Here is a 13,753-nt window from a genome sequence, read left to right as displayed (position 1 = left end):
TTCCTTTGAAAATGTCCTTCTGCTAAAACAATTAAATAATGTTTATGTCAGATAATTAATTCCAAGGGAAGGATGAAATTGCTGAAAGGCAAAATAACAGAGTGAAAACAGTCTGCAGGTTTTTGAGGCATTTCATATTGGAAAGGGAGGGCTTATTACCGAGATTAGCTTTTCAGAGGTTTTAAAGTCGGGTTCAATAGCTATAAAGGCTGGATTGTTTGGCACCAGCATCTTGGTTTGTAGCTCTAAATGTCTGCTTGCAGTTAATGTAGGTGCAATAAACATATGTGTGCGAAAGAATTCATGGAAAAAACCAGTGCAAGTGCCATAAGAAATGTGTTGCAGCAAAATGGAAGCATAGTTAAGTGGAAAAAAAAATATTGATACCCACTTCTGAAAAATGGGAGAACTTTAGAACAACAATGAAGAGGTTTTGAATGGTCGCCAGATCTGATGTTGTTTCTGGATTTGCCTCCTATGTCTATACCTCTCTCAGTGTCCTATACGGCACCTGTACTGTGCCAGAGACAGCACCACTGCCTGGTGCTGGTCAGTACGTACAACAGAGGCGCTTTTTTCCTCAGTAAAAGCAAGAATTATTGTCCCTCTCCATCCTTAGGAAGCCCAGGCACTAGCAATGTGCCCAGCCCTCCAAGAGGGCAGAGGAACTGTGCCGAGAAGCACGCTCACAGCTCCTCGAAGATGGGACGCTTTCCTCTTTCTGATTTCTAGACTGACTTTTGCCATATCGCGTGCTTGCTACCTCTGATGGAGTTGTGTTCTTAGTTTTTTCTTAACCCATAGCAGTCTCACCAGGAAGTTGCTTGGATGTCTCGGTACAGGCCAGGAAAGCCTGTAGATCTCCAGCTGGAGTGTGGGCAGGTGCAATGAGCTCTACTGCCTGCAGCCTGCCTGCGTTCAAGCGTGGGATTCAGCTGGGGTTCAGGGTGTGCCAGTGCCTCGAGAGGGCTCCCTTTTTGCCCCCGTGTATTGGTGGTCCCCAAGTATAAATTCCAGATCCTTCTGCTCCCTTTTTTCTTCGGGGGAGCTGCCTGGACTAAGGCAGCTTTTAAGTCTAAAACTGAATCAGGTGCTAAGTAACTGCATAGGGGGGTTATAGATAAGCTCATGAAATTCCTCAGACAATAGGAATTGAAATTCCTTTCTAAAAATGCCAAGCAGAATTAGCGGCGTACTAAGTACAGCAACTGAAAGCACTCCTTTTCCAACTCAGAGGGGAATCATTGGAAGAATTAACCTAACACTTGAATTAAGGTAAATAATTACTGAATTGATTTAAAGTTATACAGGAGGAAGACTTTAGTTCAAAATGCGATTCGCTTCACAGAAAATGCCTCAGTAGTTATGCGCGGAGAGCCATGAAAGTGCCGGGAGGCTGGGAGCTGGAGAAGACTGTGTGGGGTTTCATGGAGGGGCAACGAGGAAGCTCTGCTAACGTATCTCAGCAGTTCTGGACCAGGTGCTAGAAGGGACGGGCTGGCCTTGATGTAGACACGCAAGACCCAGGCAGGGACTCCTGCCTTTTGATGTGGCCTCTGCCACCCGCTCCTGCTGCGGTGTTGGCCACAACACTCGCTGTCCCGCCTCAGCTTCGCAATTTGTAAACTGGAATTAATATCGGCCACCACTGGTTGTGTTTAGAGACTTCCCTGTGTTAAAATGCTTTTCACTTCCACACCGCTCCAGTAGTGCTTAGTATTACTGTTATTACATGATGCTTTCTTAGCTTGCTGTTCAGAAAAGCAGCTGCCTTCCGTGGGCTGGTGTAAGCTACCATTATGCTGGGTGGTATTATGTACGCTACTGTACTTCTGGCATCTGGGTCTATCATTTAGATTAATTTGGAAATTGTGTATTGAATTGAGGAAAACTGCTGTTGAATTGGAATTTGTTAGCCTGGAAAATATAATTAGTCCAAACCCCCCTGTAATTGTGTAATAAATGCAATACTGAATGGTCTTGCATATAAACCAGAGTGCTGGAATATAACTTTTGGTACCTTTTCCTTTTTTTTTTTTTTCCCAGTATGGGGTACTGCATCCTTTTTGTCCACGGTCTAAAAAAGCTGTCTACATGGTTAAATAAGTGGAGGATTACTGTTCTGACCCTCTTTGCTTTACTGCTGCTGCTCTTCTCTTGGAAGACCGTGAAACAGAACGAAATCTGGCTGTCACGAGAATCCCTTTTCAGGTACGAGTGATCACAGGAGAATACTGGCATTTTTGTGTTGTTTAAAATAAGTTTGTTACATGGAATAGTTTTCTTTAGCACGAGTCCTGCTATTGATGCATTGCTGTGATTAACATTTTGATTATTATAAAATAACACCTACTTTCTGTTTTCTGGCAACTGTGCAAAAACTGGTGTCAGCACTTTATATGCTTATGCACAAACTTCAGTTCTGGCAATCACATTTTTAAGACACGCTGTTTTTAAATAACTTCAGTTCTGTAGATTTACCAATAATGTAATACTTTCCTTTTTAAAGACATAGCAAAAGTTCGTTGCAACCCTCCAGTACACCATAGTAATGCTATTGAATATATCGAATTTTCCTCAGCGATGTTCTTAATGACAAAAATGAAATGCCGTGAAGTGCCAAACTTAATGTACCATATTTCATTTTATTTGATTACTCTTTGCCAAACAGCTCTCTTTACAACCTCATTTATATATTTTTTTGCACTGAAGCAGACTGTTTCATTTTGTGTTTTGCTAGCAAATGTATTGCATTTGCCTCCAGCTGCTTTCAGCAGTTGTCTAATTGTGAAGTAATTGCAGAAACGCAGGTGATCTGCACATGGGTTGCTTAGCTTTATTTTCTAACTTATTGGCCAGAGCAAAGTTTAATTTATGCAGTACTAAAGAGTATGAAATCACTTTTTTCTGTCTGCCCTTCGGTCTTCAGGAAACAATACTGAGGTGGTTGGAGCTCTGTGAGTGGGATTTTTTTCAAAAAAATCTGGAATAGGGGTTTCTTCGCTCTGACGTGATTCATTGCCCGTCTCTCTGAAATGCTGTTTGCTGTTCAAACAATAGCAGCCATGGTGACCGGTCTGGGCTCGCGCAGCGATCCCCATAAAGCACACCTCCAGTCCAAACCCTTCTGGCTAACAGTGGCCGCTTGGAGGAAAGCCGGACGCCTTTCCAAGTTGGATGACTCTCTTGTTGAAAGAGGGGTGGGAAGATGGCAATTCCATATGCCGAGTTGCAGGCATCATCTGGTATCGCGTTGCGTACAGCTGTGGTCACCCGTGTTTAAGAACAATGAAGTCGAACTGGAGTGGATGACGGGAGGACATCTCGTCGCACTAAGGAGCACTCTTGGGATGATATGGGGTGCCAGGGGGTCTGTCGCAGAAGAGGAGGCTAAGGTTATGTCTGCTTAGTTGGACTCAAATGGACTTCTGTCCATCCTACCTCTGTTCAAAGCAGGGTCGCCATCTACAAACCAGCTCAAATTCAGAAACCGTGCCATTGCTTCAGCGCAGCACTGAGCTGGAGCTAATACACCTTGCCTCAAGGTAGGGATTTGATGTTGCCCAGGTTAGTATGCAGGGCTTGGTGGCTTGGGTCGAGCTGGCTCGCCCTTCAGCGCAGGTCTTTTGGGGACAATTCCAGGAGAGGGATCTGCCCTGGGCTTTTGAGGAGAAGGCAAGAACGTAAGTGTGCTCCTGCTGGGTCGCCTCGTGTCATGGCCTGCCCCTGAGAGCAATCAGCAGCAGATGCCTAGAAAAGCAATGTAAGAACAGGGCCAGCAACAGTGATGTTTCTCTCCTGTCCTTTCCCAGCTTGCAGTAATCTGCAGTTTAAAGACTTCCTGAGTCAGGAGTTACTTGCTTTTTTTGCTTTTAACAGCCACTGATGGACTTTTCTTCCATTAATGTCTCTGACTGCTTTTTCGAATCTATTTATAGTTTTGGCTTCTACAGCATCCTGTGCGCTGGGCTCTGTCGTTAAATTACACAGTGTGCACACTAAGATTTCCCTTTTGTGTGCTGTGAGCCTTCTGCCTGATCATCTTCTTTGGTGTGCTGAATGAGTAGTGAGTAACCATCAGCTTGTCACTTGTCCTCTGATTCTGTGCCTTTACCCCATGCCCTCATCCAAGGCTGTCCCTTTTTCACGCTGGAGTCTGCTGGTTTTGAACTCTCCTCATATGGAAGCTGTTCTGCATTTCTGATCCTGTTTGTCAGTCTTTGCTGGATGCTTTCAAACTCTAATCTGTCCTTTTGAGAAGGAGACCAGAGTGACCTTTCAAGAGATATGGGCAGCACAGTAACGTAGGACTGCTTTCTGGTTTTTGTTCTCCTCTCCTACTAATTCCTGATCTTCCCCTTGCCTTTTGTGACCTCTCCTAAGCACTGGGTGGTATTTGCACAGCGCTGTCCACACAAACTTCAAGGTATCTATTGTGAGTGGAAGTGGCTGATTTATAGACATCAATCTGTGTGCAGATTTATGTAGATTTAGAGTGTGTGTGTGTACACACTCTCTGATAGTTGTGCCTGTACCAGAATTGCATTTCATCCGCCATCTTCTTGCCCAGCCTTCAATACCGTGAGATCCTTCTGCAACTCTTTGTAGTTAGCTTTAATTCCTGCAGTGTGATTCACATCGGTGTCATCAGCAAATGTGTCGCCTCCCTGTTTGCTCCCTTTTCCAGATCCTTTGTGAACATGTGAGGCTACTCAGATGCCAGTGCATGTCTCTTGGGAAACCCTGCTTGCAGTCTTCTCCCGTTGTAAAAACTGTTCACATACTCGTGCTCTTTGCTTGCTGTCTTTCAACTAGGTATTGATTCACAAGAGGACCTTCCCTCTTACTCTACGACACATTTAAGAAGTTGGAAGTCTTCAGCGAGGGATTTTATCAAAAGCCTTTTTGAACATTCAAGCGCACAACATTGATATATGTGATTCTGACTGACTGGGTGATATTTGGATTTTCATAAAACCTTTCCATAGTTTCAGTACCACATACCTGATGAGTCCATCAGAGAACAACAGATCTGTCCACCTAACTTCTTTCTGCAAAATACAAGGTTAATTCTTCTCTGTTGGATTGTAGTTATCCAGAAGTTTGCTAGACCTAGTCTTTATTACGGTTTTCCCCAAATTACCTGGAGTGGAAATCAGACTTGCTGGTCTGTTGCCTCCTCAGATCCCTCCCCTGGAGCCAAATGACGTCATGTTCATCACCTCCCATTTTTCTAGTGCCGAGCCTCATTTAAATGATAGGTTACATACTGCAGCTAACAGCAGCTTCACATTTGATTTCCTTTGGATGCATACTATCAGGCCCAATGGATTTATAACCGTTCTTGGTGTTGATTTGTTTTAAAGCCTCTTTTACTGCCACTTCGGTTTGAGACAGTGCTTCGGACTTGCCCCTGTAAGGAAAGGCTCCTGTGTGGCCACCTCCTTCAGTTCCCCTGTAGTGAGCACTGGTGCAGATAATTCATTTAGCTTTTCTGCCGTGGCCTTTTCTTCTTCAAGCACTACTTTTAGACCTCCATCATCTATTTGCCTTAGGGGATCTTTGGCAGGTTTCCTATAACTGATGTATTCCGTTATTAGCTTTGATGGCTTTAGCAAGTTTTTCCTTAAATCTCTTTTGGTCTGCCTAATTATGGTTTATGTTTAACTTGCTGAAGTTTATACTCTTTTCGTTTTTCCTTCTGTAGCTGTGATGTTCACTTTTTAAAAGGTGTTTTTCATTTCTCGTAGCCTTCTTTACTATGCTGTTTAATCATATTGGCCTTTTTGTTGTCCTTCTAAGATCTTCTTTGATAGGTGTTATACATCTCTCGTGAGTCTGTAATACGGTAGGACTCTTCTTGTTGATGGGAAGGAAATGCAAAAGAAGAATAGCATAGCAAGAAGATAATGTCATCCCAGGCGTGGGAGATCTCTTTGGGGCAGAAGGAGGAGGCTATATATAGGCTGATGAGGAGAGGAGGGGGAAGTGGATGGAGGCATGTGGAATGGCAATAAATTAGAAAGGACAGAGCAGGAGGAGGAGATAAGGAACAGTAAAGAAGTATGAGGGGAAAATAATAAGGAAACAGAGCAAATCTATAGATGTGGGAAAGGAGACATAAATCAACCTACTTGGTAGTCTCTGTGTGTGTTGAATTTTTTTTTTTTTTTTAAGAAGTATGTGCTGAGAGAATCTTTACTCCTATTCCTAGTTCTTCATTATTCTTTCTCCAGGTTCTTTTTTAATTAATTACTGCTTTTTCCCCTCCTCTTACCTTTTTTCCCTTCACCTCTACTTTCCATTCCTCCATGTGCTTGGATATGTTTCTTCAGGGTCGATCTGTCTCAATTCCCTTGGCTGAGACCTGTTCTGTTACACATGCTTTCTCTGCACTGGTCCAGGAGACGTTGGTGTACTCAGCATGTTATCTGTTTGTGCTTGTACCCCATTTTGTCCCGTTCTCAAGGCTTACCCCGCTTTGACATTGTGCGGCAGCGCTGTTGCCATCTCTGGGCCATCCTGACTCTCAGTCTCCAGCCCAGGGGCCAAGTTTTCTGGATGCAGAAATCCCGCCGGGTCCTGGCTGAAAGGAGCAGTGTGTGGGAGGATGCTGCTGTCTGAGGAAATGATGCATCTCCACTTAGGTGCACAAGCATATGTGCAAGGACTGAATGAGAAGCAGATGAACCACAAGTATAAGAAGTGGCCAAATATAAAGAGATCTAGATATTTGAGGCATGTTGTTCCAACGGATCTCTAGAAGCTGCATACGGTTTGTCTTACTGTATTGGCAGGTGGGCAGGGAGGGCTTATTTGTTAAATATTTGATGAACTACCCTATAGAACGAATGCACAGGCCAGGACGTCAGGCTCCAACCGTGGTCAGTGTTAATGTCTGAAGCCAGGGAGAGGGAGGTGAGGGCTGTGGGCTAGCCTCTGCATCCGCTGTACCGACCTTTTCAAGGTTTGTCAAGCTGCCACGTTTTCCTGTTACTCCTGGAAAGCATCTGCATGCACTGCCCACGTTTGTGACAGAGCCTGGAAACGCAGTTGTTAGCAGGAAAGGAACTGTATGAAAGTGGCACTTTCTTTGTCAGCAGTTTTCCCTCCCAAGCCAGGTCTGCTGACTTCAGTAATTTGCAAAAACCAACCCAGCCCCAAAGGTGGCATTTACTGCTGCTGTTATTCTGAAACCTAGCTCAGCTGAGGAGAGCAAGTCCTATTGCATTTTGTGCATCTTCTGTAGAATAGCTTAATACGGCCCAACATTGATAGCTGTGAAAATCAGTACAAGGGTAGGAGGCCAAGGAAAGCAGTTGTTTGTGTCATCCAGAGAATAATTTGCTGTAGAGAACCTTTATTGATGATAATGATTCCCGAAGCAGAGGAGACCCCATTGGTCTCCCAGGGCTCCTGCTGAGGCAGGAGTGGCCTCATTTCCTTGTAAACTGAGCACTTTTCATGTGGAAATCACAGAAAATCAGTGAAGCCTCTGCCCTGCACCCAGTCACTTTGCAGAGCAGAACATGCACTTAGGAAAACAACAGAGGGGATCACAGGAGACTTTTCCCAACTGAAGTGGGACTTGAGTAATGCTGGTATTTGAGGTTGGAAAATACCAGCAGTATTTTATTTCTCTGATTTACAGCTAATAGGCTTTTGCCTTTCCGTGGAGAGGAAGTGTTACGTAAAAGGGTTTGCCTATTGTTTATTTTCCATTTATGTCACCTACTGCTGTTGTAGAAGTCAAAAGGGAAGGAAATCCTCTGGAGAAGTGATGTCCGATCTCGGTGGACTTGTTTCTGTCTGGAGCCAGATCAGTGCCATAGGTTTTCAGAAGGGCATGTGTGTGCTGGGCTGGGGAAGAGGGAAATAGGAGAGTTTGGAAAAGCATGTTGGAAAATTAGATTGAAATTGTGAGAGACTGGGGGCTTGTGGGAAGCAGAAATGGAAAAACATTGTGTTCTGCTTTGTTATTTATACTCCACCCTTTCCTGCTTGGCTTTCATTATGGACATTATTGTTGCCTCTGTCAATGAGCAAACTGTTCTCGGCTGGTCAAGAATCAATTAGCAGGAGTGTTTGCCTAAACTCTCCTAAAAATATCCCCTCCGCATCCAGCGCTGTGTTTGCTACTACCTCCCACCGCGCAGAGACACCAGGCAGCCTCAGTCATTGCTACGTGCATTTGCAAAATGAAACACCGCCCTCCCCGCCCGTGCAAGGAGAATAAATAGGTCAGGGAGTGCGGGCAGTGTGATGCAGAAGAGAGCATCATAAGAACCCAAACCGATTTCTCTCTTTCCTATGTCACCCCCACCCCAGCAGAAGCACGCAGATGAAAGAAGCTTTATTAGTGACGTTTTAATAAATGGGACCAGCAGGATTAATAATTCTACTTAAAGGGAAACAGTCCAGAATTAAAATATTTAAATGTATGCATCTTACTGTAAAAACCGTATCTCATTAGAACTGAAGTACGTGTGCATATGTAATGCACTCCTCACCGTTAACTCAGTTTGCTCTGTTTCAGCAGGGACTGTAGTAGAGCCAGCAACTCATTGCACATAGCTCTGAGATAGCAGCAGTTTTGAGTGCCTGTCCATGTCTCCGCCTGTAACGCTGGCACTGATGTAATGAAACCCTCTCTGTATAAGAATTAATATTCCAGTAATGCCCAGAGGTTGTAAGTGTGTGGTTAATAGCTCCCAAGGCCAATGGAAATTAACACAGCCATAGCAGTCACACATTACTTGTTCCTGGTGCAGTATATCTTTGTGAAAACTAATATAGAAAATCATTCTCTTAAGAATAGCATCAATTAACTGATTTAATTCAGCGATTAGTCACAAAATGTCTTATTCCTGTAGTGCCCCCAGTAAGTAATTTGGAAATACCTGATGATTAGGAAGCCAAATGCAAGGTGTATTTTTAATTTCAGTAGGCAAACCGTGGCTGTGTTGTGCTGAACTCTGTAAGGCAGCCGTGGGCGAAGCTTTGGAAGCTCTCACGAGTAGGCATTAGTGATGCTTGATACCACTGGCTGCACATAACCAAAAAGATGTCGTATTTACCACTATGATTCTCCAGCACCGTTTTACAATGAAATCCCCAACAAAGGGTTTCCGCAGCTGTGGGTGCGTTCTCCCTGCGGGAGAGGGGGTACATCCTACTGTAGGGTCTGTGTGTGACCCCATCTCGTCATGATCCATTTCCATGCCCACCAAAGTTAAATGGGAGAGACAGACAAGGCAAAGCAACAAGACTTGGGAGATTCCTAATCCCTGCTTTTCCAACCTGAGGTAGGAGGGTCAGAGATGATGGGGGGAGAAAAGACAGCAGCTGGCAGGGATCTGCTTGTGAGCAAGAAACAACGCTTTGTCTGCTTTTACATGAACAGATTCATCCGTCCTTATTTCCCATTACCTTAGAGAGCCCCTGTTTATGTGCTGGAAAGGATTCCCCCGTTAAATGGAGTACCGACTTCTCTGGATTCTTGCAGGGAAATGTTTCCATGGCGTATGTGCTCCTGTGATTTCTTCTCTCTTTAACCTTGAAATGGCATTTCCTCTAGCTGTGCAAGGTGTACCTTGCTTTCTATGCTCTCGATTAAGTAAATAAGCATATGCTTGCTCTTCTCCTTTTGTCTTTGTGCCCTCATTATTAATTCCAAATGTTGAGTCACTCTACATATCAGGGGAGATGAAAGGGAGGGATGAGGTGGCTGTGCAGCCACATGTCCACAGTCATATGTTATAACGTGAGAGCGTACAACTTGCCAGCTAAGGGTGAGAGTCCCATTAGCCCTCACCTCCGGGCCATACTCTGCTCAGTGCTAAGCGGTGCATACGTGCTGGCTGGGTACTCAGAGTATGCTGTGTGTCCCCTCTAGCGGTTGATGCGTATGGAAAAGGTGCCTTCTTGCTGGTACCTCCAGCCAACAGATTTAAATCAAGTTTTTCATAAGGTGCTTTGTGACACTCAAGTTTAAGCAGGGAGCCTGTTATGGCTGTATTATAGAAAGTACTGCATACTTTCCCCTCTAAATATTAGCCTTTTTAGGGTCTTTCAATTTAATAATTCAGATTTTGAAATATGACAGTGTCTGGCCACAGGGAGCGTTGGTGCTAGAAGTGCCCACGGTGACAGTGGCCAGGATGAGTTGAATTGCTGCTATATATTTATGTCCACCTGGGGCACGTGGTGTGCCAGTGCGTGGGGCAAGCTTGGGGTTGTAATATGAGTTGTGTTGGCACGAATGTGCAGGAGGTGACAAGGTGCTCAAAATCCAAGCAAACTTTTCAGAAAAAGGGACCGTGAGAAGAAGGTGGACCTTGGGGAAGGTGGGGTAACCCGGCCACTAACACTGTCCTGCTTCTGTTCCTCTTCACAGCTCAGGAGTGAAGACCCTGCCCCACAACGCCAAGGTGCACTACAACTACGCCAATTTTCTGAAAGACCAGGGCCGTAACGTTGAGGCAATCTACCACTACAAAACTGCTCTCAAGTAAGTCCCTTGAGGGCCTGGTGGGGCTCCGGCTGTGTGGTGCAGCCTGCCCTTAGCCCAGCCCTTCCCTGCCGGGCATGGGGAAAGTTGCCTGCTCTTCACCCCCAGCTCCCGGGGGGCAGCTCGGCTTTCGGAGGCTGGGAAAGTTCCCTGGCTCGGTGTTTGCGTGTCATTAAATGAGGTGGCCTGGCTTCCCTCCAAGCTTCGTGTCTGTGTATATGTGTGTGTGTGTGTGCGTGCGCACACTTCAGTACATGAGATAGAAAGGTTACCATAGCTACACATTGAGCAGTGAGGTGTCATTTACTCAGCTGAATGTATGCTGGTAAGCAGGAGGTAGTTGTCATAAATGCATTTTCAGGTTCCTGGGCCATTTATCTTAGTAAATTGTTAATGGTGCATGCCTGGAAAATGCCAGTGCTGTAGTCATCTGAAGTGCAGTAATAATAATAGTACTTACTACTTGTATTGAGGCTTCTGTCCACAGAGCTTTGCATGAACACTAAACTGATTGATCCTGAACAGTAACAAGGTAAATATCATTACTGTGGTTCTGTACAGGGGGAAGTGGAAGCAGGAAGGTGAATTGCCTTGCTCATAGATGCATGGTAAATCTGGGCCCAGGGTTGGGCTGTAATATGGGACATCTCTTGTGGTATCTCTGAAGGACCCTCCCAACCACAAGCGGATGGGGTCACTCCTTGCGAGCAGCATCCCTCTGCTCACTGCTCCTACCGGTGCTGTTAGTGCAGCTCAGCTGGGGCCTCAGCTGCTGCCCGCTGCCCGGGCAGCACTGGGTGCAGCAAGCCGGTCACCCCAGTTCCCAAAACCTCTCCCCTCTGGTCCTTGGGGGCTTGGGAGAAGGGATAAGCCCTTCAGGGGAATGAGTGCAGGGAAAAGGGGGCGGAGTGGCAAGGGAAAGCAAACTTGGAGGGTGCAGATAATGTCTTTGGGCATAAAAGCATACGTGGGAAGGACAGACAAGGTGAGGAGGGGCTCTGCAAGGGCAGAGCTCAGCTCCATAGGGCACGTCAGGCGGTGCAAGAAATGTTCTTTCCTGACGTGTGGTGTGGCAGGCAACTCCAGAAATTATGTCTGTGTTTTGTCTTCTGGCCAGCTGACAGGGTTATACCAATGGCCCTCCGAGGGCTCCCAATCCACCCAGGTTAAGCTGGGAGGACAGGAGTTCATTGTCACCGAGGAGGGCCTGAACCCAGGTGAAAGTGAATTTTAGCTTTTTTGAGTAGCATCCTGTTCTGTTTTACCATGCTGGGCATTTAGAAAGTCATTTAGAAAAACCCTCATCCTATGTTTTAATGTTTCCAGGAATGGAAAATCCAGCACAACCATCAATAAATTGTACTGAAGGTTAATTACCTTGGCTGTTGAAAATGTCCTCCTTTATTTTTAGTCTGATTTGTTTAATGTTAGCTTCCAGTCATTGGATTTGTTTACACCTTTGAATGCCGTGGTGAAGATCCCATTACCGAAAGTCTGTTTTCCGTAGGGTGATCAACTCCTCCCTTAACCTGCTGCTTGATACAACCCACTGATGTAGCTGCTGGTGTTTTCAGTGTTATGTGAATTTTTGCAGTCCTCCAGTTGTTCCTGTAGCTAGTTTCTGAACTTTTTCCAACTTACCAGAAAAGCCCATTGCAAGTCAAAAAGAAGAGGGACTGACAAAAATTATCCAAGCCCTGCAGTGAACGTGCTAGTGCACAGAGTAACATAACTGCTTGTACTGACATTGCCTCTGCTTGTGTAAATGGGATTTGCTGACAAAAGATATTGCTCTTCTCTAACTCAGCAGCACCCATTTATTATAATGCTGTATTCTGCTCTGCAGTATTTCAATTATGAAAGAGTATGTTTTGAGAACTGATTGCAAACATTTCCTCAACTTTATTAGATAGCACGGTTTGTGCTGATATTGTTTATCAGTACAATATCTAGTATTGTTTATAGAGCATCCGAAGCCTTGTTGGGGCTACACAGAACCAACTGTGTTCTTCTCTAGGTGCTCGGTGTCTCAGTGGCACTGGTGCTAGTGCTCCACTTGCTTCAGTAATTTCAGGATTAGCTGGCACTTTTGGAAAGCGAGCCCCTGTCCCCACCTTGCGCGTTCGCTATCTGACCCGGCAGTGCAGACCAGGAGCTGGGACTCTCCTGCTGTCTCCATCACTGGGATTAGTTGGTCCCACCACCTCATCTCTCTGCACTTACGCTTTCCTTATTTTTATCCCTTCTTCCTACCTCTGTCACAGGGAAATTATGTGGGGCCTGTGTAATAAGCAATAAAACCATGTAAGTAAAAAGCATAGTGTGTTCTCCTGTTGAGAATTACATTCCATGTTTTCCCCTCAGACATACCCCTTCTGAAATGCCTGACGGTTGTGCGTAGGCCTTGCAGCCTCCGCTAGGTGCCTATGCATGATGGCTGTGTTGAAGCGGTAGAGAAGGTGATGAATGTGGGACAGGCAACACGATGGTGGCTATAGTGCAAGGCCCTAGATGGGTATCACAGATAAGAACAGATTTCATGTCCAAGCTATTTATCCATCCTCACAGACTCCAGCTTTGCAATCACTGCTGTGATTGTAGACCAATTACTCTACGATTAGAGAGAAGGAAGTAGTAGCTGTAATATCCTGACCAGATTTTGATGGTTCAGCGTGTTTTTGGCCACTGGCCTGACCTGAAAATGGAAGAACAGCTGGGAGGCTGAAGCACCACTCACTCCGTGAATTTCCTCATCAGGGAGCAGGCAGACCAGCAGCTCAGGTGCTAACACAACAAGCTTCCCCGATTTCCCCCAGGTACCCCTCACCAGGTGTCTGCTCTCTGGGCGAGTCTGGGTGGATCCATAGTCCCCAGATTACAGAAAACGCAAGCTACTCAAGAGGCTTCACGATCCAGCGGCAGCACTGTCAGAAGTACAGGAGATAAAAATATCATACCTGCCGAGTGTGCAGTGAGTAGATCAATAGGGGAATTAATAAGGAAATGGAGTCAATAAGGACATGGACTGCTGCCACTGCCACCCGGGAGCTCCTGGGAGGTAGGAGAGGGAGAGCAGTATCGCCCCGTACTGGCTCTGTCTGAGACACGTGGGTGATGGCTCATCCATCATTCCAGCTCCCTTCTGAAAGCTTGTGCCAAATTACAATGTAGGTCTGCTTGATCTCCGGTGAATTAGTTTAACTGTTTGCTAAACAAAAGTGATCTTGTCAATCCACACTTGGC

The 13,753-nt window shown here is 45.5% G+C and overlaps 1 protein-coding gene across 2 annotated transcripts in view; it reads left to right on the top strand.

The window, feature by feature from the left end:
- Positions 1-13,753, top strand: part of TMTC1 (transmembrane and tetratricopeptide repeat containing 1) — a 136,060-nt gene that overhangs the window by 87,559 nt on the left and 34,748 nt on the right. For both annotated transcript variants that reach the window (XM_009332903.1, XM_009332902.1), the window contains 2 exons: positions 2,047-2,211; positions 10,397-10,510. In XM_009332903.1, the coding sequence (XP_009331178.1) occupies positions 2,047-2,211; positions 10,397-10,510 (279 nt within the window). The remainder of the gene's footprint in view (positions 1-2,046; positions 2,212-10,396; positions 10,511-13,753) is intronic.

The sequence above is a fragment of the Pygoscelis adeliae genome, unplaced genomic scaffold (assembly GCF_000699105.1).
Source record: "Pygoscelis adeliae isolate BGI_AS28 unplaced genomic scaffold, ASM69910v1 Scaffold38, whole genome shotgun sequence".
Lineage (NCBI taxonomy): Eukaryota > Metazoa > Chordata > Aves > Sphenisciformes > Spheniscidae > Pygoscelis > Pygoscelis adeliae.
Note: the sequence above shows the minus strand (reverse complement) of the source record. Positions and strands in the feature narration are given on the sequence as shown.